The following is a 25,981-nucleotide window of genomic DNA, read 5'->3' as shown; positions in this document are numbered from 1 at the left end:
CACCACACACACACCCCAGTTCTGAGCTTGTAATGGGGAGCCTGCCCTGTTTGTGGGGAGGTGAGAGGCATTCCCAGCCACATTTTGGCAGGAGAGGCTGGCAAAGTTGGTGACTGCCTCTCAAAGACTGATCCGCTCAATGGCTCTTTCAGCACCACTTGCAAACTTATCTCAACCGGAAAAGAGTTCTGAGGCACAGGGAACTTTGTTTAGCATCCTGCTCCTTTTGTTTTTAGGTGTCTTATTACATGACACCTTTGCTCTTCTTAAGCCATTATGGACTGCGCCTTTGAATACGCTGCTTCTGAGTTTTCACTGAATTTTACTGTACGTTTGTTGCTTTGATTATGAGTTTGCTATAATCTTTCTGTTGACTGCAGTTTGACCACACTCTGTGCTTTATTGCAAGTGCTCCCTCTTCTAAGCAGCCCTGACCTTGTTAGGGCCTGAAAGCCAAGCTGGGTCGGCCACGGCCAGTAATTGGATGGGAGGTCACCAAGGAAGACCAGGGCTGCTACGCAGAGGCAGGCAACGGCCAACCCCCTCTGAACGTCTCTTGCCTTCAAAACCCCATGAGGGGCCGCTGTAAGTCGGCTGTAACTTGAGGGCACGTTATTATTTCACCCTGCCCTGGACGGCCCAAGCCAGCCTGATCTTGCCAGACCTCAAAAGCTAAGTAGGCTCAGCCTGGACTGGACTCAGATGGGAGACCCTCCCAGAAGCTGGGGCTGCTACACAGAGGCAGGCAGCGGCAAATCACCTCTAAGCATCTCTTGCTTTGGAAACCCTGTGGGGCTGCCACAAGGCAGCTGCAGCCAGACAGCAGAACACAACCACCACCACCTTCTCTTTTAGGATATACTCTAAATAAGACCCAGGTGGGTAACTGTGTTGGTCTGAAGTAGCAGAACAAAGTTTGGCCCATTACACAGGCACATCTTACTGCAGGTTTTCAGAGCAGGAAGCCTTTAGCCTTAACTTCAGATTCTGTGCCCATCGTAGAATCCTAGAGTTGGAAGGGACCTCCAGGGTCATCTAGTCCAACCCCTCGCACAAGGCAGGAAACTCACAAACACCTCCCCCTCAATTCACAGGATCCTCATTGCTGTCAGAGGGCCATCTAGCCTCTGTTGAAAAACCTCCAGAGAAGAATCCTAGAATTGGGATCTCCAAGGTCATCTAGTCCAACCCCCTGCCCAAGGCAGGAAACTCACAAACACCTCCCCCTCAATTCACAGGATCCTCATTGCTGTCAGAGGGCCATCTAGCCTCTGTTTAAAAACCTCCAAGGAAGGAGAGCCCACCACCTCCCGAGGAAGCCTGTTCCACTGAGGAACCACTCTAAACTCACAAACCCCTCCCCCTAAATACACAGGATCTTCATTGCTGTCAGGTGGCCATCTAGGCTCTGCTTAAAAACCTCCAAGGAAGGAGAGCCCACCACCTCCCGAGGAGGAAGCCTGTTCCACTGAGGAACCGCTCTCAGGAAGTTCTTCCTAATGTTGAGTCAGAAACTCTTGATTTAATTTCAAAACACACCATTCTTTTCCCTCCAGCTTCAGCTACAGTTTTAAAAAAAAACTTTTCTAAATTGGGGTGGAATGTCACTTGTGATGAGTGGGGGGTTGTGTCCAATTTTTTTTTTTAAATTTACGCAGTTGCCCTATTGCAGAGGTGCTCAGCAAACACTTTCCATTTAAATCCTTGTGGTTTGGGTTTTACGTATACATTTTAGCCTTAATTTGTAGAATGAAAAGGAACAGAAAGGAAGGAAGGCAAAGGGGGAGGGAGGGAGAGGCGGAGAGAGAAATGTTGAAACTGACAGGCAGTTGCCATATTGTGGAGCACTAAGGGATTCTCTGCTGTGTTATCAGCTACTGGGAAAGAGTCACACAATCTCATAATATGGGGGGACATGTTGAGTCTACAGAATGCACGGCAGAACCTACTGGCTGACATTGCAAGCTGTGATCATTGGAACATGTGCATGTGTGTCTGTGTGTGCACATGCCTGTGCAAAGTCAACTGCAACTCCATAAGAACATAAGAGAAGCCATGTTGGATCAGGCCAACGGCCCATCCAGCCCAACACTCTGTGTCACACAGTGGCAAAAAATTTTATATATACACACACACTGTGGCTAATAGCCACTGATGGACCTCTGCTCCAGATTTTTATCTAAACCCCTCTTGAAGGTGGCTATACTTGTGGCCGCCACCACCTCCTGTGGCAGTGAATTCCACATTTTAATCACCCTTTGGGTGAAGAAGTACTTCCTTTTATCCGTTTTAACCTGTCTGCTCAGCAATTTCATCGAATGCCCACGAGTTCTTGTATTGTGAGAAAGGGAGAAAAGTACTTCTTTCTCTACTTTCTCCATCCCATGCATTATCTTGTAAACTCCACCACATTTTGCACAGGGCTGCATTTTGTACGGGGGAGGAATCCTCTGGCAGAAGCTCTGGAGCGTTTTTTAATCCTGGGCCACTAAATTGAAAAAAAAAATGGAGGGGGGGGGGGAATATTTTAGCCAATGTCCTAGCATAAAAAGATAAAGGTAGTTCCCTGTGCAAGCACCAGTCGTTTCCGACTCCGAGGTGACGTTGCTTTCACAATGTTTTCACGGCAGACTTTTTACGGGGTGGTTTGCCCTTGCCTTGCCCAGTCATCTACACTTTCCCCCCAGCAAGCTGGAAACTCGTTTTACCGACCTCGGAAGGATGAATGGCTGAGTCATCCTTGAGCTGGCTACCTGAACCCAGCTTCTCCCGGGATGGAACTCAGGTCGTGAGCAGAGCTTAGGACTGCAGTACAACAGCTTTACCACTCTGCACCGCAACTGCATAGTAATGCTAATTTTTTACCCTTCCTTGCAAATTTGTATGGTTTTCTCTTTGTGATTCTCTAATTTGATCTTGCAAGGCGGAGGGTGCAGAGTGGACAGAACGACCGCAGTGTGGGCAGGGGAGTGACCTTCGGGGAGTGGCAAAGGGACCGGGGGGTGGGGGTGGGGAATCCAAGGTTTTTGCTTTTGAATTACCTTTGGCTTGGAAGCAAAACAAGGGGAAAATTGGCACAAAGGCACTCTCAGAAAACCCAACGAAACAGTAACCAGAAAGCAAATTGAATGCTGAAAGGAGAAAAATTTGTGCAGAACAACAAAGAAAACCTGGCGGACATGCAGGGTAAAGGTGAGGGGAAACACCTGTGCATAACAGGCCTTTGAGTCCAATGGCACCTTTAAGACCAACAAAGTTTTATTCTAGGTAGAAGCTTTCTGAAGAAATGTGCATGCATATGAAAGCTTATAACCAGAATAAAACTCCGTTGGTCTTAAAGGGTGCCACTGGACTCAAACGTTGTTCTAAATAAAGAACACCAATACCATCATTAATCAGTTCTCCCTCTAGATATGCACAAAGACACAGACAACTAAGGTGTCAACTGAAGTGTTAAAAATAAAATAAAAAATAAAAAAGCCTCAAAGGAAATCGTAATTAGACCACAGAAAACCTACTAAAGAAAAACCTGATAAAGAACTGTTCAGGTAGAAGGTTTGTGTCAAACTTTCCCACAACTCACAGTTTGGTCAAGTCTGCAGAAAGGGGCCGGGACCGGAACGACAGGCGTAGACTTCCTGCCTTTGCATCTGTAGTTTCTGCGGTTAGTTCTTTGATTCTCTGCTGAATGTTCAGAATTCTGCTTTCTTCCCCAGGGCTTTCCGGCTGAGATTCAACATTCCCTGAAGTTGCATCATTTGCTGATCTATCTGGCACATCAATGGGCTTTTCAACATCTCTCAAACTCTGGTTTTCAGTGTCTGAACCGTGCATGCAGTTCTTTCTAGCTGCACCTGGATCCTTCGGACTTAATGCCGCCCTCTCTTTAACTGACTGGCCTTTGACACTGGATGGCTCCGGGACTTTTTCTGCAGTGGCTTCGGCCTCCATTTCACTTGCATTTTGTTCCTCGTGCCTTCTGAGCCTGGACTCCCACAGGCATTTTCTGTCCCTGGCAGAGACGTGGGGAAAGTCCTTCTGAGTGCCCTGGTGTGAAGAGGCCTCCTCACTTGGGAAGGGCTTTGGGTTCAGAACACTGGCAAAGCCGGCAAATGGGCCAGGACTTTTCAAAGTGGATTTTGAAGGCTCAGCTCTACCCAAAGCCCCAGTCTCATTCTTCGTCCACCTCTCGAATGGCGCGACGGAACCCTGTTTGGTGGGATCAGGGCTCACGTTCATCTCCTTGATCTCAGTGGGACAAGATTTCCTTTGTGAAGAAAGGTCTCTGTTCTCAAATTTTGCTGTAAGATCCATAGAGAGTGGCCTCGGTTTCCTAACCCAAGTCTTCTCGGGAAGAGATTTTTCATCTGAAACTTCTAAGCAGCATGGCTTTTGATCCTTTAATGATTCCAGAAAGATAGCAGACACGGGCCTCTGTTTCAGCCTGAGCTGCACCTCATCAGCCGAGCTAACGCTAGCGCTGTGCTGCCTTTCCATAACTTCCCCCTTCCCCTCAGAAGCAGCCGTCAAGTTGTCTTTCTTTTCCAGAGATATACAAGGATTCCAGGAGACTGGTCTGGATTCAGAGGACAGAGAGAGCTGCCTGTGAATTCCAGCTGTTCTGCAGAACACCTCTGACTTCGACGGGGCCAGATGCCCCTCTGGCGCTTGCAAACTGCCACATATTTGAGGTGAACCAAGATGGCTCTTCTCTGGGGTGAACATCCTGCCCTTCTCTGACTTCCCAGTTTCAAAAAGGATGACCGTATTTGCCTGGGGACTGGAATCAAAGGGCATATTTGGCACTAGCTCACTAGGGCTTTTGTCTTCAATTAATTTTTGATCTACCAGTGGGGGAACGTTTCCAGTTAACCCCTTAGTAGCTGTCATATCTTCAAAGGTTTTAGCAAACACGGGCGGGTTGGGGGCAACGTTACTTGGTTTGAATATGGTGACGGGAGGTCTCACCACCGAAAAAGTATCGAAAGACTTCTCCCGGGAAAATGGTTTGGGAGTCAGGCGCGGTCTCGAAGCAACAGGAGGCATGGTGGCCGGTCTCAAAGGGGTTCCGAATTTGCTCCTCTCTTCCAGAATCAGCGGTGACAAAGAAGTGGAGAGTTCACCGGGCTTGTTGCTGACACTGGAGAGAGAGCTGGCAAAGGTGTGCCGCAGTTTCACTTCGCCCGTGAGTTCACTTCGTGTGGTCAAGGAAGGGAGGGCGGAGCCAACTTCTACTTGTGTTGCCATCGCTCTCATTAAACTGCCAGTGGAATTAAGATGATCCCACGGAGAAGAAGAAGAAGAAGATGCTATCAAAACAGCAAAGCTAAGCATTAATCACTGAGCACAACAGTTTGACTGCAAATAACTTGTCACCGTATCAGCTGCCCTCAGCAGAGAGCCAGGAGTGGGCAAAGGGCCATGCAGAACAGCAGAATGCCTGTCTGCCTTCGCCCAGCAGGTTTTTATTTATTTATTTACGCTATATTTCTATCCTGCCTATTCTATGCAGGCTCAAGGTGGCTAACAACATAAAATACACAATAAACAATATGCAATATTAAAACAATAAAACGATAATTAAAACAAGAAAAGCAATAAAACAGCGGGCAAGAGCCATTTTTGCTGCTAGGCATGCACACTGCATAGCTTATTATGAGATTCACTCACAACAATGCATTTTATTTTACGGGTCTTATCTATGTTGAAAGGCCACCTTGAGCTCTGGAAGAAAGAAAGGCGGCTAAGAAATGTTTTACATACAATAAGAATAAAAATAACGAAATAAGCTTCAGGATGAGGCAGGCTACTGATAGATTAAACAAACCAAAGACAGACACAACAGAGAGGGCAGGACTGAACTAGTGATCAAGGGGTTCATAAGTAATTTCTCTGCTGGAACCATCTTTGTCAAGAACACTGTTTCTGTTTCCTTTTAGCTGCCTGGTGGGAGGGGGGGGGTGTTCTATGTGGAAACTACAGGCTTCTCAAGGCAGATTCAGATAACCATCTTGTCTTGGAGAGTCAGACTTCGACACTTCCCTGCTGAGTTGTTCTTCTGAATGTATAACCTACTTCTGCAGGATTCCCAACACACAGTTCACTGAGGAGTGTGGCTGTCCAAATTCATACAGTTAAGGAAACAGGTTCTTCAAACATTTTCCGTGCAGGGACTTGGTAATGTTCAAATAAGTTCTGGACATCAAGAACACCTTTTACCCACAATGCCCTTCACCTTGGTCTCCATGGTCCTTCCACTGCCTTGCCACTGGGAAAAGAGGCACGCCGAATCAGGAGCCATTCCACGGAGCGTCCTTCCCACATGGGACACAAAGGGAGGCTCAAGAGGAAACAGCGGCTCTCCAATCCACCAGGATGCTGCTCCTGAGAATGAAACAAACACCCTTCAGAGACCAGGGAAGGTGCTGAGCAAGCCTGTGTGACTGAGAGCACAAAGGGCACCGCTCCACCCCCTGGCTCGCCTTCACCCCCAGCAGGTCTCTCCTTGGGATTCTGTCTGCCTGCAGAAGGGCCCCAGGAAAGAGGGCAGGCAGAGCCAGGGTGGCGGCAGGAAGTGCATGGAGCACAGCAGGGCGAGGAGCTGCCACCCAAGGAGGAACTTGGGCTGCCTCCAAGAAACACAGGTTTAGAGGGCAGCAGGAAAGGTGGACGCCTGGGCAACATCTCTCACATCAATGTGAAAAGCTGGCTCATTCTTGCAACTTTTATTCCCGTGCATGAGAGTCTGTATAAAAAGGTAACACGTGCAAAGAACAGAGCATGCTAAGAGTGTGCAAGGGTCCCATGGGAGAGCAGCGGGGAGGGGAAGGGATGACGCCCAGCATACTTCGTGAAGAGCAGAGCCAGCGCATTTCCCTCCCAACACATGAAGACTTTTTCTTCTCTTTGGGAATGCACGCTGATGCAACGACGACAGGCAACTCTGAAATTTAACCTCAGCAAGAGAAACACCCATCTTTAATACGGGAGCTGCCAAAGACTGATGTGGGGTTAGCTGGATAGCTCCCAGGTTTTTCCTCTGAGGTCTGCTGACACCTTTGAATGCTCTCAATCCCCAGTTATAAAGTGGGCTGTGTGCTCCCTAATCTTGATTACTGTAACTTACTTGCTTATCCGTAAATCTCATTTTCTGGCGGAAATGCCAGTGCTCTCTCAGGGGCCACAGAGGCAAGAATCACTCCATAAAGGCCTCCGGCCAAAGCAGGACCTGCGCTTCCCTCCCGCCCCCCGCCCCCCAAATGCCGCACTAGTTCTAAACTCATGGAGGGAAACCGAGGGCCATGGGAGAAAGTGAACTTATGCCCTGCAGAGGAGCAAATGTCTTTGGCTGCCTAGGTGTTATAGTGCCAGACAGTAGCTAAGCATAATGGGGATGTTTTCAGTTTAGCAACATTAAAATGCTACCAGAGCAACCTGTAGCTCAGAACCAAAATAAGTGAGAAGCTGAACTGGCCTGTTCTCCACCTTGCTCAGGGAGGGGAGGAGAGACTGACTCATTCACTCACTCTCCCTCCAGGACCCCCAGTGTGGGGCCTCCAGGCGTCATGGTGCCCACCAAGTGTTTTTAGGAACTGGGTGACGCCAGCTAGGACTTTTGCCCAGCATGGTGTTTTTCAGTGGCCATGCAGTTTTTTGTTTTTTAAATGCTGCTTTGGCAGCAACTGCCACCAGCAGTGGCCATCATTTTGTGGTGACCTCCACCTCCTGCAGGGAACCATTTTGCTGCTGCATCCACCGTGCTTCCTCCAAAGTCCGAATGCACCCACAAGCTCAAAAAGGCCTTACTAGCACAGCCTCCGGGACTCTCTCCCGCACACTCTGCCGCTGGGGCTCCACAGGACATTAAGGCACATGGGGCCTCTCAGGGCACTTGTGGGGCAAAGCGAAAGAGTTAAAATGCGGCAGAGTTTGAATCCTCTGAACCGCAAATGGCCCAGAGCCCCTGAAAACCAGGTGCACATCAATTCTCAAGCAGATCGTATTAGAATCATGGAATGCTAAACGCGCTTCCTAAACACACTGGCCTTCCATCCGCACAGGAAACATCCTCTCCCTCTCCAAACACCCAAGTGAAGAGACGCAGCGGAGGTCTTAAAGACAGTGCAGAGGGCCCCCCTCTGTCTTGGTAGCCTCTCCCAATAATCTAGTTTGTCAGCCTTATGCGGCTTAAAACAAACACACACACACAGCACCCTGCATCCAACGCTGTTTCCGTTACTAGAACTTTGCTCCCTGCAAGATGTTTTTCTGTCCAGTGCAGAAACGCCCACCACAGAAAGTATGGCCATACGGATAACATTCTTTTCCCTTTCATAATCAAAGAGCTCTCAGTGTGTTTTCCATTTGTCTTTTCACCCACACTATGGCTCTCCGTACAGATGCTTTTTCCTGACCTTTTCTAGTCCATCTTCCCGGCGAGCTCAAACCGGGCGCACAATGGCACACGTGCAGGTAGGACGGCACTCCTCGTGAACTCTGCCCTTTGTTCCCAGCCCGGCGGCTGGGACCTGGGATCAGCAGCGGGAAACTATTCAGAACGCTCCACCCAGGATCACCGCACAGAACTGGTTCCCAGGCAACGGCTGCAGGCCTGCCGTGGATTGCCTGCCCTGATTACTCTGTTCCTTGTCTTCCAGCCCGGCTCTAGAAGTTTAGAGGTTTATCGCAAGGGGGGCGCATTCTGCAGCACAACTCGCCCAGCCAAATCTACTCACAAGGCAGACTGTTCCGGGGGCACCAGTGCCATACAGTGGGCACTTGCCTGCTCCAATAACCTGCTTAGATGAATAAGCAGCACTTTCGCTCACATGCCTCACAGCACAGAGCAAGGCCTCACAGCACAGAGCAAGGGGCCGGAAAGCCTTGCTGTTGTGTGTGAGGGACAGCGTATCTCAAGGGAAGCTTTCAGCTCTCTTCCTCTGACTGCTCTCTGAAGGTTGCATGGCCCGCCTGGAAAACAGGTTTTCAAACTCTGCAGCTGCCAGTGCAACAGAGGACACATCCACCTGTATCTTTTGATGCAAGACTAAAACAGCAGTGTGGTAAAATGTGTTAATTGCCTATGGAAGAAGATGATGATACTGGATTTATATCCCACCCCATACTCTAAATCAGAACAGTCACAATCTCCTTTACCTTCCCCCCCGCCCCCCACAACAGACACCCTGTGAGGTAAGTGGGGCTGAGAGAGCTCTGACAGAAGCAGCCCTTTCAAGGACAGTTCTGCCAGAGATATGACGGACCCAAGGCCATTCCAGCAGCTGCAAGTGGAGGAGTGGGGAATCAAACCCGGTTCTCCCAGGTAAGAGTCCACACACTTAACCACTACACAATTCCAAGGAAATAAAATCTTAGAAATGAGAACTTCATGGTCAACAAAGACAGGAAAGTCCCAGATGCCTGATCACCCAGACACCGAGGACAAGGAAAACAGCACTTGGGATACTCCTTGAGCTCCACATGCTGTTCCAGGGTCCACGATTTGATGCTGACCCCCATGGAACTGGAGTGAAACCTAGTTTACACATGAAGACAATACAACCTCTGCCTACCCAGAGACCAATATCCCAGCCTCTTAATGCAGTCCGGCCAACCTATCAATAGCCATTTCAGTGACTTTAACGCCATGTCACCAGGCTGCTTTCCACTCCGCTCTTGGGGGAAAGGCCTGTCCGATTCCATCCAACCAGCCTGCTCCAACAAAACCTGATCACCAAAACTGAGGTGTCCATCTTAAACTAGGAACTCAGCAAGCATGGAGTTTAACTCACAGTGAAATTGCAAATACTTAGCTGGCCAGCAGAGTGTGTTGCGTGACTCATTCCAAGACAGTCTCAAGCCACACCAAAACGCTGCCCCCGCAAACACAAACACGGGACTCAGGTAAAGAGATTTCTTGGGTTAAACATTATAAAGCCATTAAAAAGCCTTACTGGGAAATGCATTCATGTGAGGCTGCTGGGAACTGTGTGACAGCCACCAGCACTGAGGCAGGTGATATGGAGGGTGCAGGTTAATTCCCAAAGCCTTTGCTTCTGCTCAGCTCAGCACTCATGCAACACTGCTGCATGCACAAGACAGACATTGCTCTCAAAAATCAAAGGGTTTGCCCTCTTCCCACGGCACTTTGTGAAGACCTAGCTAAACCCCACAGAAAAGGAAGAGATGGCTACTGAGTGAAGGTGCCCAGCTAACCACTCTGGTGAAAGAACAGCCAGCAAGTAGGAGGAGAGAAAGTACCCAAGAACAGTTTGTTGTTTAATTGGAAAAATGAATCCTCAAAGCAAGAAGCAAAGCAAAAACCTCAAAGTTGAAGAAAGCAAGTTATTTCCTTAACGGCCCACCCAGACACTGCTGCTGCTGCTGCTGCTTCAAAGGGGTTGAGCTTTGGACTCATTTTGAGTTCCAGTTCTTCTTCAATGGGTGAATGAGGGGGAAAGAAAGGACTCCACAGACTCCCCTTACTTGAAGCCTGTAACGCAATCTGTGCCACTTTTGCTCTTTGGCAGAAGGAAAACTGATTCCTATATGATGTAATCCAGACAGAAGTTTCGGTATTCTCCCAGCTGAAAAGGAGATGTCTCCAAACATCCAAGAAGACAGTTTACATTTGCACTGAATCCAAGTCCCTTTCCCTAGTTCTGCCCTCAGACTTGCTGGTTTGTGGCATCTCACAGCTGATTATATCCTTTCCTAAAAGCCCCAGAGGCTGTTACTGTGACCGCAAAACACAACGGGAATGCCGGAAATGTTCAACCCCAACCAAGAATCCTTTTTCTGGTATTGGCTGCACCCTCCAAGCTACGCTCCGAATACCAGGCTGGCACCCAGATGGCCAAGACAACCCAAACAGCCCCCCTCGCCCCCGGCCAGTGGCAGCAAACTGACTCCAGACACCCAGGGAGGGAGACGTTGTCATGGGAAGTTTCAACCATGTTGGTCTGAAGCAGAAAGGTGAGATTCAAGTCCAGTAGCACCTGAGAGACAAGATTTTTTTTTTGGGGGGGGGGGGGTTTACAAACTTTCAAAAGTCCATTAAGGCAGCAGCACTGATTCTGGGAAGCTTCTCTCCCCAAAGTCTTGTTGGTCTCCTGTGGAAGACATATGAACATATGAAGCTGCCTTCTACTGAATCAGACCCCTCTGGGTCCATCAAAGTCAGTATTGTCTACTCAGACTGGCAGTGGCTCTCCAGGGTCTCAAGCTGAGGTTTTTCACGCCTATTTGCCTGGACCCTTTTTAATTGGAGATGCCGGGGGTTGAACCTGGGACCTTCTGCTCACCAAGCAGATGCTCTGCCACTGAGCCACGATCCCTCCCATATATATGAACATATGAAGCTGCCTTCTACTGAATCAGACCCCCCTGGGTCCATCAAGGTCAGTCGTGTCTTCTCAGACTGGCAGCGGCTCTCCAGGGTCTCAAGCTGAGATTTTTCACACCTACTTGCCTGGAGTCTTTTTAGTTGGAGATGCCGGGGTTGAACCTGGGGCCTTCTGCTTACCAAGCAGCTGCCCTACCGCTAAGCCACCGTCCCTCCCCAAGACAGCCTGATCACCAGCTGCAGTGCTCTGGAGACAACTCCAGATGGGGAACCAGGCTAGCCGAAACAAGCCAGACACCCAGTGGCATCTTAAGAGACTGACACAATTTGTTCTAGCAGAAGCTTTTGTGAGTTAGAGCTCACTTCATTACATGCATTGGAGTGCATATTAAGTAGACCTGTGCTTTTATATTCAAAACAGAAAGGTGTTGGTGGTTCACGAAGAGAGGCTGGTTTAAAACAAGATCTAAATAAAATTAATAAAAGCCAGTGAGGGCGAGAGCCACCTGCAACTCTTACAAGAGATGCAAAGTAGGATTAACGTAAAATCTAGTGCAGGATAAACAGATACAATAGGAAGTTACAAAAGGAAATGCAAGATATTCTGAGTCAGTAATTAAGCCAACAAGTGAATTCTCCCTTTGAAGCTGGCTTGCCTGAGAACAGCAGCATGGAGATCAGTCACGGGATGCCCTGGAAGATTAAAAGGATCACCCACAGGTTTCCGCACACCTGCTGTTTTAAAGGTTAGTTCTGCATCACTTGACTCTTCTGCCTTAGGCCAAACCTGCTGAATTAGAATTTATTATCAAATTCAAGACCATTTAAACCCCCCAGGGCTGAAAAAAAGAACCTGGGATTCCTCACTGTCTATGCATCTTAACATCTTGTATGTCATTCTGAAGCTTCCTGTTGCTTAGCCGGCCTCAACAACTGCCTACTCCCAGGCACCCAGTCGACCACTCCTGCTTCAGGGCGCCCCATCCTATGAGACTAGGCAACCCCCAGGGCCTTCTTGCTCATGGCCCCACCAAACTCTAGAGCTCTCTCTCCAGAGAGACTCACTTGCCCCCCCCCCTTCTGTGGCCTTTGTCCGCCAACAGGTGAAGACATTTTTGGTTCATCTGGCAGTCCCTCAGCAATGCCTCCTTCCTGCCCTATGTTGTCACCATTTAAAAAATTAACTTGGTTTTATTCATTTCAACGATGTGCTTTGTTTGGCTTAAAGATGAGCTTTTGAGAATGAAAGCTCCCTTCATCAGGTACAAGTTGGAAGGGAGGTCCCTGAACCCTTATATACATTCTCTGCTGTGAGCTTCTTATTGCTGCTGCTGCTGCTCTTGCTGTTATTATTCCAACCATTTTTATGCCTCCCTTTCCACCCTACTTAGGCAACAGCCATTCAAACAACAACTTTAAGATTATATATATCAATAAAAAAGGTCAATGCTATGCTGGGAATTATTAGGAAGGGAACTGAAAACAAATCAGCCAGTATCATAATGCCAATGTATAAATCGATGGTGCAGTCTCATTTGAAATACTGTGTACAATTCTGCTCAAAAGAGATATTATAGCACTGGAAAAAGTGCAAAAAAGGACAACTGGAATGATTAAAGGGTTGGAACACTTTTCCGATGAAGAAAGGTTAAAATGCTTGGGGCTCTTTTTGGGAGGCTCTTAAGCTTGGAGGCTCTTCAGGTGAAACTCTTGGAGAAACGTCAACTGAGGGGTGACATGATAGAAGTTTACAAGATTATGCATGGGATAGAGAAAGAAGTACTTTTCTTCCTTTCTCACAATACAAGAACTTGTGGCCACTAAATGAGATTGCTGAGCAGTCGGGTTAGAACGGATAAAAGGAAGTACTTCTTCACCCAAAGGATGATTCACACATGGAATCCACTGCCACAGGAGGTGGTGGCGGCTGCAAGCATAGCCAGCTTCAAGAGGGGATTGGATAAACATCTGGAGCAGAGGTCCATCAGTGGCTCTTAGCCACAGCGTATTGTTGGAACTCTGTCTAGGGAAGTGATGCTCTGTATTCTTGGTGCTTGGGGGGGGCACAGTGGGAGGGCTTCTAGTGCCCTGGTCCCACTGGTGGACATCCTGATGGCACTTGGGGCTTTTTTGGCCACTGAGTGACACAGAGTGTTGGACTGGATGGGCCAATGGCCTGATCCAACATGGCTTCTCTTATGTGAACACACAAAACCCATCAATGGGATACAGAACCAGTAAGAAAATGCTGAACAGACCAGAAAAGCTTTCACCCACTGATCAAGACGACGATAGGGGACAGGCAAATCTCCTTGGGATGCGAATCCCACAGTTTTGGTGCCATGGCTGAGAAAGCCCCTCTCTCCGGTGCCATCTGCCTGACCCCAGAAGGCCCGAGGGGCACCCAGTGCAGGGCCCTGAAGGGGACTGTGGCTGTCAGAGGGGTTCATAGGAGAGCAGGCAGTTCTTAAGGTATGCTGGCCGGGTGCTCCCTCTATACTGAGTTAGCGTGAGCCAGCTCACACATTTTTAGCCTCCAGCTCATACATTTCTGTCTTAGCTCAGAAAGGATGACCCCAGAGCACACTAATTTATACAGTAGGTCACCACTTTAATGCCAGGAGCTCACAAAGTAGAATTTTTGCTCACAAGACTGCAGCTTAGAGGGAACACTGGTTGGCCCCAAGTCATATAGGACTTCTAAGGTCAATACCAGCGCCTTGAATTGGGCCCAGAAGCAAAGTGGGACCCAGTGTAACTGGAGCAAGACTTGAGTTCTGTCCCAAGTGCAGCTTCTGGATAAACTCTGAGACTGCCCCACTGCAGTAGTATAACCTAGATGTAACTAGTTAAACAAAGCAGGAGTCAAGCTTCACCTTTAAGACCAACCAAGTTTTATTCAGTACGTAATGTAACTAGATGTAACCAGAGCACGCATCGCAGTGGCAAGAACACTTCTGCCCAGGAGATGCCACAGATGGCACACCAGGTGAAGCTGACAGAAGGTGCCCCGGTATCACTTCCAGCGGTTTATGCAATGTGAAACCCAGGCCCCAACTCTCTCCACAACACAGAGAACGCCCCCCAGCTTCCCTCCCACAAAAACGTGCCTCTCCCATTTTCTTCTTCCTCCTCCGTACACCACCGTCTCCACCGGAGTGAGGCTGTGCTCTCTCCTCCCAGTGAGATGTGCCTCAAGCCTCACTACAGAGACATACAAGCAAAGAATGCAGATGCAGCCATCCCTCCCTCCCTCCCAGGAGAGCTCCCCCTCTTCGCTTTCCATCCCTCCTTCCCTCCGCCAAGGAGGCCTCATGGTCGCCCTCTCGACTTCCCAGCAGGCAATGCCTCCTGCCGCCTGAAATTATTTGTGGCCTGCTAGCTGCACCAGAATTACAATTGCCATGATTTCTCCTATGGAAAGGTACTGATTTCCCAGCTTCTGCCTTAGGGTTGCCAAGTCCAATTTAAGAAATATCTGGGGACTTTGGGGGTGGAGCCAGGAGACATTAAGAGGTGGAGCCAAAAGCAAGGGTGTGACAAGCATAATTGAACTCCAAAGGGAGTTCCGGCCATCACATTTAAAGGGACGGACATCTTTTCAATGCCTTCCTTCCACAGGAAATAATGAAGGGTAGGGGCACCTTCTTTTGGGACTCATAGAATTGGACCCCCTGGTCCAATCGTTTTGAAACTTGGGGGGTATTTTGGGGAGAGGCACTAGATGCTGTACTGAAAATTTAGTGCCTCTACCTCAAAAAACAGCACCCCCCAGATCCCCAGATACCCGCGGATCAATTCTCCATTATTTTCTATGTAATAAATCTCCATAGGGAATAATAGAGTTCCCAGCAGACATTTCCCTCCCCCCCCCCCGCTTTCTGACGACCCTGAAGCGGGGGGGAGGGCCTCCAAACTGGGGGATCCCCTGCCCCCACCTGGGGATTGGCAACCCTATTCTGCCTATATTTTGCCTCTGCTTCAACCAAATTCCAAAGCTATAATCAAAGCCCAGGTACAGAGAGTGGGCAATCGCCCAGCGTTATCTAGCCCAAATGCAACTTGAAAGAGCAATAAAGAAACATCCAGGATAAAAGCAACAAATGAAGAAAGGGTTAATAGACACACATACGATGTTTTTTTCATACAAAGGCCAAAAATCCCCAAAACTTACCAACCGCAATATTTTGCACAAGGGAGAGCTATCCACCCATGCCCCAGAATGCTTTGGTAAACAATGAAGAGTCTGGGCTCCACCCAACATTTGTGATTTTTAAACATGGACAGATCAGGAGAAGTTTTAGGAATCCCAGCCCAGCCCAGCCCAGCAGAACAGCTCTGAGTCAGCTGAAGTTTCTCCAGCACACGTTGAGCTTTGCTCTGCTTTTTCTGCACGTGCAATTCTGGACTCTGCAATCAACTCAACACTACAATCTGCACCCTTCCTCACTTTTATCTGAAGCTTGAAATAATTACAGACTTCAGAGTATAAAAAAAGAAAGAAAAGCCCAGAAGTAAACATACCAGACGGGGAATACTCATCCAGCATAGGCCTGTGGCAAGCTAGAGGTAAAACTGAAGAGAATGAGAGTTCCTTGTTTGCTCTCTCTAGCAGATAGTTAGGCCTGTGCTCTCTCCCTCCCACCCACCATAAGAGCTTAAGAACCAGGGCTTTATTAAGCAGGAATGCACAGGAACGCAGTTCCAGCTGGCATGGTATCAGGGGTGTGGCCTAATATGCAAATACGTTCCTACAGGGCTTTTCCTACAAAAAAGGTTTGTGTGAAACAGTGGTGATGCCAGGGGTTTTTTCCTACCAAAAAAAAAAAAGAACTGCCAAACTGAGTCAGATGAAGAGACCATCATCCTCACAGCCAGAGAGACGCTGCCAGGCACGCCAGGAGCAAGACCAGACCCAGAGAGCAAGTGGGGAAAGCAGCAGCTTTCACACATACCTGACAACCCCTTGACACCACCGGTTCATGCCCCGGTTCATCCAATAGAGGACTTCGATGTGGTCATAAGAACATAAGAGAAGCCATGTTGGATCAGGCCAGTGGCCCCTCCAGTCCAACATTCTGCATCACATAAGAACATAAGATAAGCCCTGTTGGATGAGGCCAATGGCCCCTCCAGTCCAGCACTCTGTGTCACATAAGAACATAAGAAAATCCATGTTGGATAAGTCCAATGGCCCACCCAGTCCAACACTCTGTGTCACATAAGAGAAGCCATGTTGGATAAGGCCAATGGCCCAACCAGTCCAACACTCTGTGTCACATAAGAGAAGCCATGTTGGATAAGGCCAATGGCCCACCCAGTCCAACACTCTGTGTCACATAAGAGAAGCCATGTTGGATAAGGCCAATGGCCCAACCAGTCCAACACTCTGTGTCACATAAGAACATAAGAGAAACCATGTTGGATCAGGCCAATGGCCCACCCAGTCCACACTCTGTGTCACATAAGAACACAAGAGAAGCCCTGCTGGATCAGGTCAATTGACCATCCAGTCCAACACTCTGTTTCACATAAGAACATCAGAGAAGCCCTGTTGGATCAGGCCAGTGGCCCCTCCAGTTCAACACTCTGTGTCACATAAGAACATAAGAGAAGCCCTGTTGGATCAGGCCAGTGGCCCCTCCAGTTCAACACTCTGTGTCACATAAGAACATAAGAGAAGCCATGTTGGATCAGGCCAATGGCCCATCCAGTCCAACACTCTGTGTCACATAAGAACAGAAGAGAAGCCCTGTTGAATCAGGCCAGTGGCCCCTCAAGTCCAACACTCTGTGTCACATAAGAACATCAGAGAAGCCCTGTTGGATCAGGCCAGTGGCCCCTCCAGTCCAACACTCTGTGTCACATAAGAGAAGCCATGTTGGATCAGGCCAATGGCCCATCCAGTCCAACACTCTGTGTCACATAAGAACAGAAGAGAAGCCCTGTTGGATCAGGCCAGTGGCCCCTCAAGTCCAACACTCTGTGTCACATAAGAACATCAGAGAAGCCCTGTTGGATCAGGCCAGTGGCCCCTCCAGTCCAACACTTTGTGTCACATAAGAACATAAGAGAAGCCATGTTGGATCAGGCAAATGGTCCACCCAGTCCAACACTCTGTGTCACACAGTGGCCAAAAAAAAGTCCTTTGCCACTTGTAATCTGCTCACAGCACCTGCCTCAGTGCCCCACGTGATTCTGCCCCAGGACTGTAAAGAAGGAACGGTAGAAATAAGGCGCTGCTAATTATCATCTAGCACATCTAGCACCTGGATTGCGTGAAGTTGTTTGTTGCAGCAGCCATCTTGTTCCTGATGTTTTTAAATTTGGTTTTTAGATTATATGTTTAAATGTTATTATGCTTCCTATATGTTGTAACCGCCCTGAGCCCACTTGTGAGGTAGGGCAGGATATAAGCCTAATAAAATAAATCAATAAATAGCACAACAATGCTTGAGGCTATCAGAGAGAGAGAGGGAGGGAGGGAGAGAGAGAGGCCTTCTACTGAATTAGGCTCTCCTTGACCCATCCAGGTTCTACCCAGACTGGCAACAGCTGTCAGGCAGAGCACTTTTACATTATATCTTAAATTGTCCTTGTAACTGGAGGTGCTGGGGATTGAGCCCAGGGCCTTCTGCATGCCAAGCACGTCTCTGCCCCAGAGCCACAGGGAGACTGCAGTTGCTGGACATAAAGAACAGCACACAGAGCTGAGCTTGTTCATTCTTTGGATCAAAGTAAGAAGTCCAAGGCAAGAGCCTTTCATGGCAGTGGAAATAAGAAGGAAATGCGGAGGGAGGGCAGGAGGCAGCAGAACACGCCTCACCTCAGAACACTGCAGGTGTTCCACAGAAGGGGGTCTCAGATGCAGATCAACCTGAGAGACGTGCTGGAGTTTGAGAGGGATGGTGGCTCAGTGGTAGAGCATCTGCTTGGTAAGCAGAAGGTCCCAGGTTCAATCCCCGGCATCTCCAACTAAAAAGGGTCCAGGCAAATAGATGTGAAAAACCTCAGCTTGAGACCCTGGAGAGCCGCTGCCAGTCTGAGTAGACAAGACTGACTTTGATGGACCAAAGAGGGTCTGATTCAGTAGAAGGCAGCTTCATAGGTTCATATGTATGGGAGGGATCGTGGCTCAGGGGTAGAGCATCTGCTTGGTAAGCAGAAGGTCCCAGGTTCAATCCCCGGCATCTCCAACTAAAAAGGGTCCAGGCAAGTAGGCGTGAAAAACCTCAGCTGGAGAGCCGCTACCAGTCTAAGTAGACAGTATGGTAGGTGCCAGGCAAGCCTCAATGGGGAGGGCATTCCCCAGGTGAGGTGCCACCCCTAAAAAGGCCCAGTCTCTGATCACCAATCGCCTCACCATGGTGGTGGGAGGCACAGAGAGCAGGGCCTGCAAGGGGGGCCTTAAAGGGAGAGGGAGAGGGACTTCTGCCAAGACAGGATATGAGATAACATTTATTGTTCCAGGTGAGACACTCAGGGCACAGAGGTTCAACAGACAATTCTCTCCCACTTTAAGCCAGCCTTGCCAGGAAGTGCACAAAATACCAGCCCATTGCCACACATGCCTATGTAGATAACACGTAGCTTAAAGAAGGAAATAAAACGTTTGAAATGCTTGGGTACACAGAGGTGAATCCCTCTTGTCACAAGCAAATGATCTGCATGATTTTTTTTTTTAAGAAAAAGGATGAAAACCATGACTGTAACAGAAATCCTTTCAAGCAGCCCTTAGAACTGTGAAAAATGAGAGACGCATCGAGAGGAAGTTCTCTGGAGGAGCACCTGAACGCCAGGCCAGTACATCACTCATTTCAAAAAGACACAATTCACAGAAGTGGCTCAAGCACCCCCTCAGCGAGGCCACCAAGGACACAACGGAAAACCACCTTCAAGACGAAAGAGCTGCAAAGGAGCAGGTGGAGCATCCCCTTGCATTTCAGCAACTAGCAGTGCCCAACAGTCTTGCAATTAAGGCTAACAATATGGAAAGGACTGGCAAAAGAAGAGACCACTGCAAAGGGGTAGCTGTGCTAGCCTGTTGTAGCATAATAAAACTAAAGTTTTAGAATGCCCTTGAAGCAGGAGTGTCAAATGTGAGGCCCACAATCCTGATCTGGCCCCCCACAGGGCATCTATCAGTCCCGCTAGCAAGTGGTTGTCCTTTGCTTCCTTCTCCCTCTGCTGCTTCCTGGTATTTCTCTCATGCAATGTAGCCAAGGAGCCTCTGCCCATTTCCCCCTCCCTTTTCTCCAAGGGAGGAGGAGTCTCAGCCAATGGAGGAGCTTGGCTCTGTAGCTCTGCTGTGCGATTGAGAGAGCCTTGCACAGCTAGAGCTCTCTCAATCAAAGATGGGAAAGAGGGAGGGGGAAAGAGGAAAAAAGTGAGGAGAGGCTGCTTTGCTCAGTTGCCTCAAGAGCAGGGGAGAAATACAAAAGCACCTTTAAGATCAGCAGTTTTATTCAAGATACCAGTTTTTTGCCTTGCTACTCTGCGAATGTGTTTATTTCCAAACTTGTTATGCCAGGGCTCCTGGGTGCAACTGGGTTCCCTCTCCCTTTTCACTGTATTCATGCCCTCATGATCCAGTCTTTCTCAGTAGGAAAACAATGTGAACTATTTAGATGAGGAGTAACAAGGGTAAGGCTAAGAGTGTGTGTTAAACCTAGGCTTCCCAGACAATAGGCTAATACCAACCACTACATATTGTTGTCCTCTCTATTCTTGCACTGCCTCATAGGAGTTGCAGTTATTTTTCTGGGAAAGACTATAGTTTTGTAGACAAACACATAGCCTTCAGTATGTGCCATGGTGACTTCACATGTTCTTGACCAGCACACATAGCAACTTATGTACAAAAGCTCACAATGCCCAGCAATTTCATCTTTTCCCCTGGCTTAGAGCATTGACCATGAGATTTCTGTAATGGATGTCAATAAATCAAAAGCAGGGCTGTAACTTACAGCTACACACCTGAACAGCATACCTGTGATTGCTACAGCACAGACATTATCTCCAGATTTTGATGCAGTAATTCAGAGCAAGAGGTGTCAGTTATCAGAGACAGTTAAACAAAATATTGCAAGAGTGCTAATCTTTTAAGCATGTTTCAAGTTAAAAAAATTAGTTGTGTTTGTCTGTACCCTATAAAGTTTGGTGAGAGCCAGTTTGGTGTAGTGGTTAAGTGAGCAGACTCTTATCTGGGAGAACCGGGTTCGATTCCCTACTCCTCCACTTGCACCTGCTGGAATGGCCTTGGGTCAGCCATAGCTCTGGCAGAGGTTGTCCTTGAAAGGGCAGCTGCTGTGAGAGCCCTCACAGCCCCACCCACCTCACGGGGTGTCTGTTGTGGGGGAGGAAGGGGAAGGATATTGTGAGCCGCTCTGAGACTCTTCAGAGTGGAGGGCGGGATATAAATCCAATATCTTCATCAACTTCACAGGGTGTCTGTTGTGGGGAGGAAGGTAAAGGAAATTGTGAGCCGCCCTGAGACTCTTCGGAGTGGAGGGCGGGATATAAATCCAATATCTTCATCTACCTCACAGGGTGTCTGTTGTGGGGGAGGAAGGGAAAGGAGATTGTGAGCCGCCCTGAGACTCCTCGGAGTGGAGGGGGGGATATAAATCCAATATCTTCATCTACCTCACAGGGTGTCTGTTGTGGGGGAGGAAGGTAGAGGAGATTGTGAGCCGCTCTGAGACTCTTCGGAGTGGAGGGCAGGATATAAATCCAATATCTTCATCTACCTCACAGGGTGTCTGTTGTGGGGGAGGAAGGGAAAGGAGATTGTGAGCCGCCCTGAGACTCTTCGGAGTGGAGGGCGGGATATAAATCCAATATCTTCATCTACCTCACAGGGTGTCTGTTGTGCGGGAGGAAGGGAAAGGAGATTGTGAGCCGCCCTGAGACTCTTCGGAGTGGAGGGCAGGATATAAATCCAATATCTTCATCTACCTCACAGGGTGTCTGTTGTGGGGGAGGAAGGGAAAGGAGATTGTGAGCCGCCCTGAGACTCTTCGGAGTGGAGGGCGGGATATAAATCCAATATCTTCATCTACCTCACAGGGTGTCTGTTGTGGGGGAGGAAGGGAAAGGAGATTGTGAGCCGCCCTGAGACTCTTCGGAGTGGAGGGCGGGATATAAATCCAATATCTTCATCTACCTCACAGGGTGTCTGTTGTGCGGGAGGAAGGGAAAGGAGATTGTGAGCCGCCCTGAGACTCTTCGGAGTGGAGGGGGGGATATAAATCCAATATCATCTTCTTCTTCTATTTCTGCTACATTTTATGACTACATTACATTTTATGACACACTTGGTCTGGCCCGACAACGTCTCATTTACGTCAGATCCTGCCTTCCTAACAAATGAGTTTGACACCCCTGCCTTAAAGACTACTGAACATTTATCTCAATATGAGCCTCATGAATCATGGCTCACTTCTTCAAGAATGTGGAGAGCAAATGATACCGGGGAAGTTTACAGGAAAGCTGGAAGGGCTCTTCTGCGTTCTCCGAGCAGCAAGAGATGGCAAGCAGAGGCCTCCTCACACAGCAAAGATGTTCTTTGGCAAGGAGAGGATCCAAATACCATTTGCGTGCAAATGGCTGTTACTTATCTCATCCCATCTAAGAACACAGTGCTTTGCAAAGACACCAGCTGTGCAATTGCTTTCATCAGGGCAAAGCGCACCACAAATTAGTGAACAAGCTTGCTAGTTTCCCAGAACTACGGCTGGACATTAAGCAAAACCACTCCCTGACCCAGAGACCACGGCACCCCGTGCCAGTGCATGGTTCTCGAATGCCATCATGGAAGACAAACAACACAGAGACAATCAGCTCTGCTAGCTTAATACTCTCACGGGTCTTCAGGAGCAGAACACCCTGAAGACCACGATCCACACCCATCTTACAGCTGCAAGCCCCGACATGCGGCCTGACACCCGCCCCCCTCAGCCTACAGAATGACCCTTGGCTACAGAATGACAATTGTTATATAATTGGGGCGTTTTATTATTGTACCATCGTAATGTCGTATTTTTCGTTATGTAAGCCGCCCTGAGCTTGCTTCGGCAGGGAGGGTGGGATATAAATTAAAAATTATTATTATTATCCACCAAGCGTGTACGCTCCCTAGCAGCAATTCATTGGCTGCAAAGCAGGACTTTGTTCTCCAGACAGAAGCCTCGTTATTTCACAATTATTCAGTATGCCGACAGCGCATCTCGCCACCCGAGGGAACCAACGGAGGGACAGGACTCGGGACAGATAACTTATCCCCATTCATACACAAGCAGGCGGCATCTGGTGGAAGGTGGTCAGGTTTCTACCATACTGACTTATATTTTTAAAATTGTCATTAAAAGGCACAATCTTATTAAGTTGGCGTCCTTGGAGGTTCTGATTCTTCGGCAGCCATCATGAGGTGAAGGACAAAAGGTAGGGTTAAAATATTTTAAACAAATAAACGTGGATCTTTGCATAGGCCCACAACTGGAGAAATACTGGAACTGCCAGCATTCCACTTACCAAGCCCACGGGCCGCATCCTTTCCCAGATTATCTATCGTTCAATGACGGAAAATCACATTTCTCTCGCATTCACACACACGCAAGAACACCCTAGCCAAGGCAAGTGTCTAAAGCCAAGTACCTCTACCTTTTTGTCATATCCTGTACGAACCTTCCATGGAGGCCTGGGAATAAGGAATAAAGCGATACCAATCTGCAGCAACAGCTTTCTTCAAATGTTGTGGGCATAAACAACTGTAGCGTAGCTGCCGTCCCTGCCCAGGCAGACCACACAGGGCTCTCAAGGTCAGCAGCACTTGCTGGGACTGGCAGAGGCTCTCAGGAGGTGGCCTTTCATATCTCCTGCTCCTTGCCACCGTCTTAACTGCAGATGCTGGGTAGAGATAGCCCAGGCTAGCCGGATTTCATCAGGTCTTGGAAGCTAAGAATGGTTGACCCTGGTCAGTCTTCAGAAAGGAGACCACCAGGGCTGTGACATGGAGGCAAGCAACGGCAAGCCACCTCTGAATGCCCCTGTATAAATTGATGGTGTGGAGGAGTTCTGTGTACAATTCTGCTCACCATACCTCAAAAAGGATATTATAGCACTGGGGAAAGTGCAGAAAAGGGCATCTAGAATGATTAAAGGATTGGAACATTTTCCCTATGAAGAAAGGTTGAAACGCTTGGGGCTCTTTAGCTTGGAGAAACGTCGACCGCGTGGTGACATGACAGAGGTTTACAAGATTATGCATGGGATGGAGAAAGTAGAGAAAGAAGTACTTTTTCTCCCTTTCTCACAGTGCGAGAACTCGTGGGCACTCAGTGAAATTGCTGAACAGTCAGGTTAGAACAGATAAAAGGAAGTACTTCTTCACCCAAAGGGTGATTAAGATGTGGAATTCACTGCCACAAGAGGTGTTGGTGTTGGTGGCGGCTACAAGCATAGCCAGCTTCAAGAGGGAATTGGATAAACATCTGGATCAGAGATCCATCTGTGGCTATTAGCCACAGCGTATTGTTGGAATTCTCTGTCTGGGGCAGTGATGCTCTGTTTTCTTGGTGCTTGGGGGGGGGGGGGGCAACAGTGGGAGGGCTTCTAGTGTCCTGGCCCCACTGATGGACCTCCTGGGGTTTTTTGGCCACTGTGTGACGCAGAGTGTTGGAATGGATGAGTCACTGGCCTGATCCAAGATTGCTTCTCTTATGTTCCTATGTCTCTCGCCTTGAAAACCCCACAAGGCATAAATCAGCTGTGGAACCCCCATGCCAGGAAGAGCTACCAACCAGAAGGTCATTTTGCCACAGTCCCCTGCACACTTTGAGAAGACAGCTTGGGTCCAGCACAAAGTTTCTGTGGATGAATTTCTGTTGGCAGGGAGCAACTGTCTCACCTGCCCCTCACGGTGAGACCCACATTCTGCAAGCCAAAACTGTTCTACCCGTGGAGGTGCTGCACTGGCATTTTACACAAAGGCAGAAGGATCCATTTTTATACAGACAGCGATACACTTAAGCAGGAAAACAAAAACAGTGGAGGAAAAGAAATAGTTAAAATATGATGTCAGAATTGTACTCCATGCTTCTCAGATGACAGCCCCTCTAGGAACTGTGTGGATGGTTTTATTCAGATGTAAATTAGTAGGAGAGGAAGATAAAGCCACAAATAATATAACAATTTCAAAAATTAAATTGTGAATTCCCCTGAAATGACTGGCTGTGCAGGCCCAATCAATACCTAAGCAAAAACTCTTACACACACACGCCCCTCCTCTCACATGACGGAAGGGATATCGCAACCGCCAATTTGCTATGGAACCAGCAAGTAACACAAGTTATGCTGCAGAGACTGGCAGCAAAGTGGACGCACCCCAGTGGTCTCCATGGAAAAAGAGTGAAATTCTAATGAAACTGCTGGGTGGGCAGCCTCTTCCATGGCGTATCAGGCACAGTTCTTTGGGTGTGCTCAAAACTAATGTGTCAAGCTTTCAGTGCCTTTGGTTTTTCTCTTAAACAATGCAAGGAAGCGTGTGTTAAGTTATTTTATAGTTCTACAAGCAGTATTCCAATAAAAACAATTTCTGCATAGAGCTCTGAATGCCACATTTAAAGTACACAAGATTCCCCCTCCCCTCCCCCCCGTCAAAATGTTCAAAACTAACTTGGGAGTATTTTTAAAATTTTGTTTACTGAATACAAGCCAAAACAGCAGTAGAAAAGAGCAGGCATCCAGTGGCACCTAAATACTAACAAAATCTGCAGCGGAGAAACAAAATTTGTGTCCAGCGGCACCTTTAAGACCAGCAAAGTTTAATTATTTTGTAGAAGAAGAAGAAGATATTGGATTTATATCCCGCCCTCCACTCCGAAGAGTCTCAGAGCGGCTCACAATCTCCTTTACCTTCCTCCCCCACAACAGACACCCTGTGAGGTGGGTGGGGCTGGAGAGGGCTCTCACAGCAGCTGCCCTTTCAAGGACAACCCCTGCCAGGGCTATGGCTGACCCAAGGCCATCCCAGCAGCGGCAAGTGGAGGAGTGGGGAATCAAACCCGGTTCTCCCAGATAAGAGTCCGCACACTTAACCACTACACCAAACTGGCTCTCCAGTCTTTGAAGAAGTGTGCATGCAGGTGAACGCTTATACCCAAAGTTAAACTTTGTTGGTCTCAAAAGGTGCCACTGGGCTCAACCTTCATTCCATTTCCTCCGACTATCACGGCCACCCACCACAATCTGTGGCAGGGGGATAAGCTGCCCGGAGCTCCTGCTCCCTTCAGGACTCATAAAAGCTCCTCCTCTGCCACCACCCTTGGTCTTTTCTGCTGCTGCAGACACGGCTGCCCATCTTGACAAGTCAAAATACATATGCTAAATCAGATCGCGCTCTACTGAGAGCCTTGGACAGATCTCCAATTCAAATTTTTCTGCAAAAACCTTGGAGACCGCACAAAGCTACGCCAGCCCCTGCCTCACAGCCAGCCCACACACTGCAGATCAGTACCAGGCACAAGAAACAGCCCGGGGTGTTGCTTTCTGTTCTACAGCGGCACATTTGGAAGCAAACAGGCGCCTGTTTTGAGCTAAACCATTTAAACCAGACTGAAACGCACCCCTGCTTCGCAA

General features: G+C 48.4%; 1 protein-coding gene across 1 annotated transcript in view; it reads right to left on the bottom strand.

Moving 5' to 3' along the window:
- Positions 1 to 25,981, bottom strand: part of KIAA1671 (KIAA1671 ortholog) — a 127,726-nt gene that overhangs the window by 92,655 nt on the left and 9,090 nt on the right. Inside the window, exons 2-3 of the mRNA XM_060249843.1 lie at positions 6,236 to 6,384; positions 3,584 to 5,309 (exon numbers count right to left, since the gene is read on the bottom strand). Coding sequence (XP_060105826.1) covers positions 3,584 to 5,256 — 1,673 coding nt within the window. The 5' untranslated portion in view covers positions 5,257 to 5,309; positions 6,236 to 6,384. The remainder of the gene's footprint in view (positions 1 to 3,583; positions 5,310 to 6,235; positions 6,385 to 25,981) is intronic.

This window comes from Heteronotia binoei, chromosome 11 (genome assembly GCF_032191835.1).
Source record: "Heteronotia binoei isolate CCM8104 ecotype False Entrance Well chromosome 11, APGP_CSIRO_Hbin_v1, whole genome shotgun sequence".
NCBI lineage: Eukaryota > Metazoa > Chordata > Lepidosauria > Squamata > Gekkonidae > Heteronotia > Heteronotia binoei.
The sequence above is the reverse complement of the archived record's forward strand: the minus strand, read 5'-3'. Positions and strand labels throughout refer to the sequence as shown.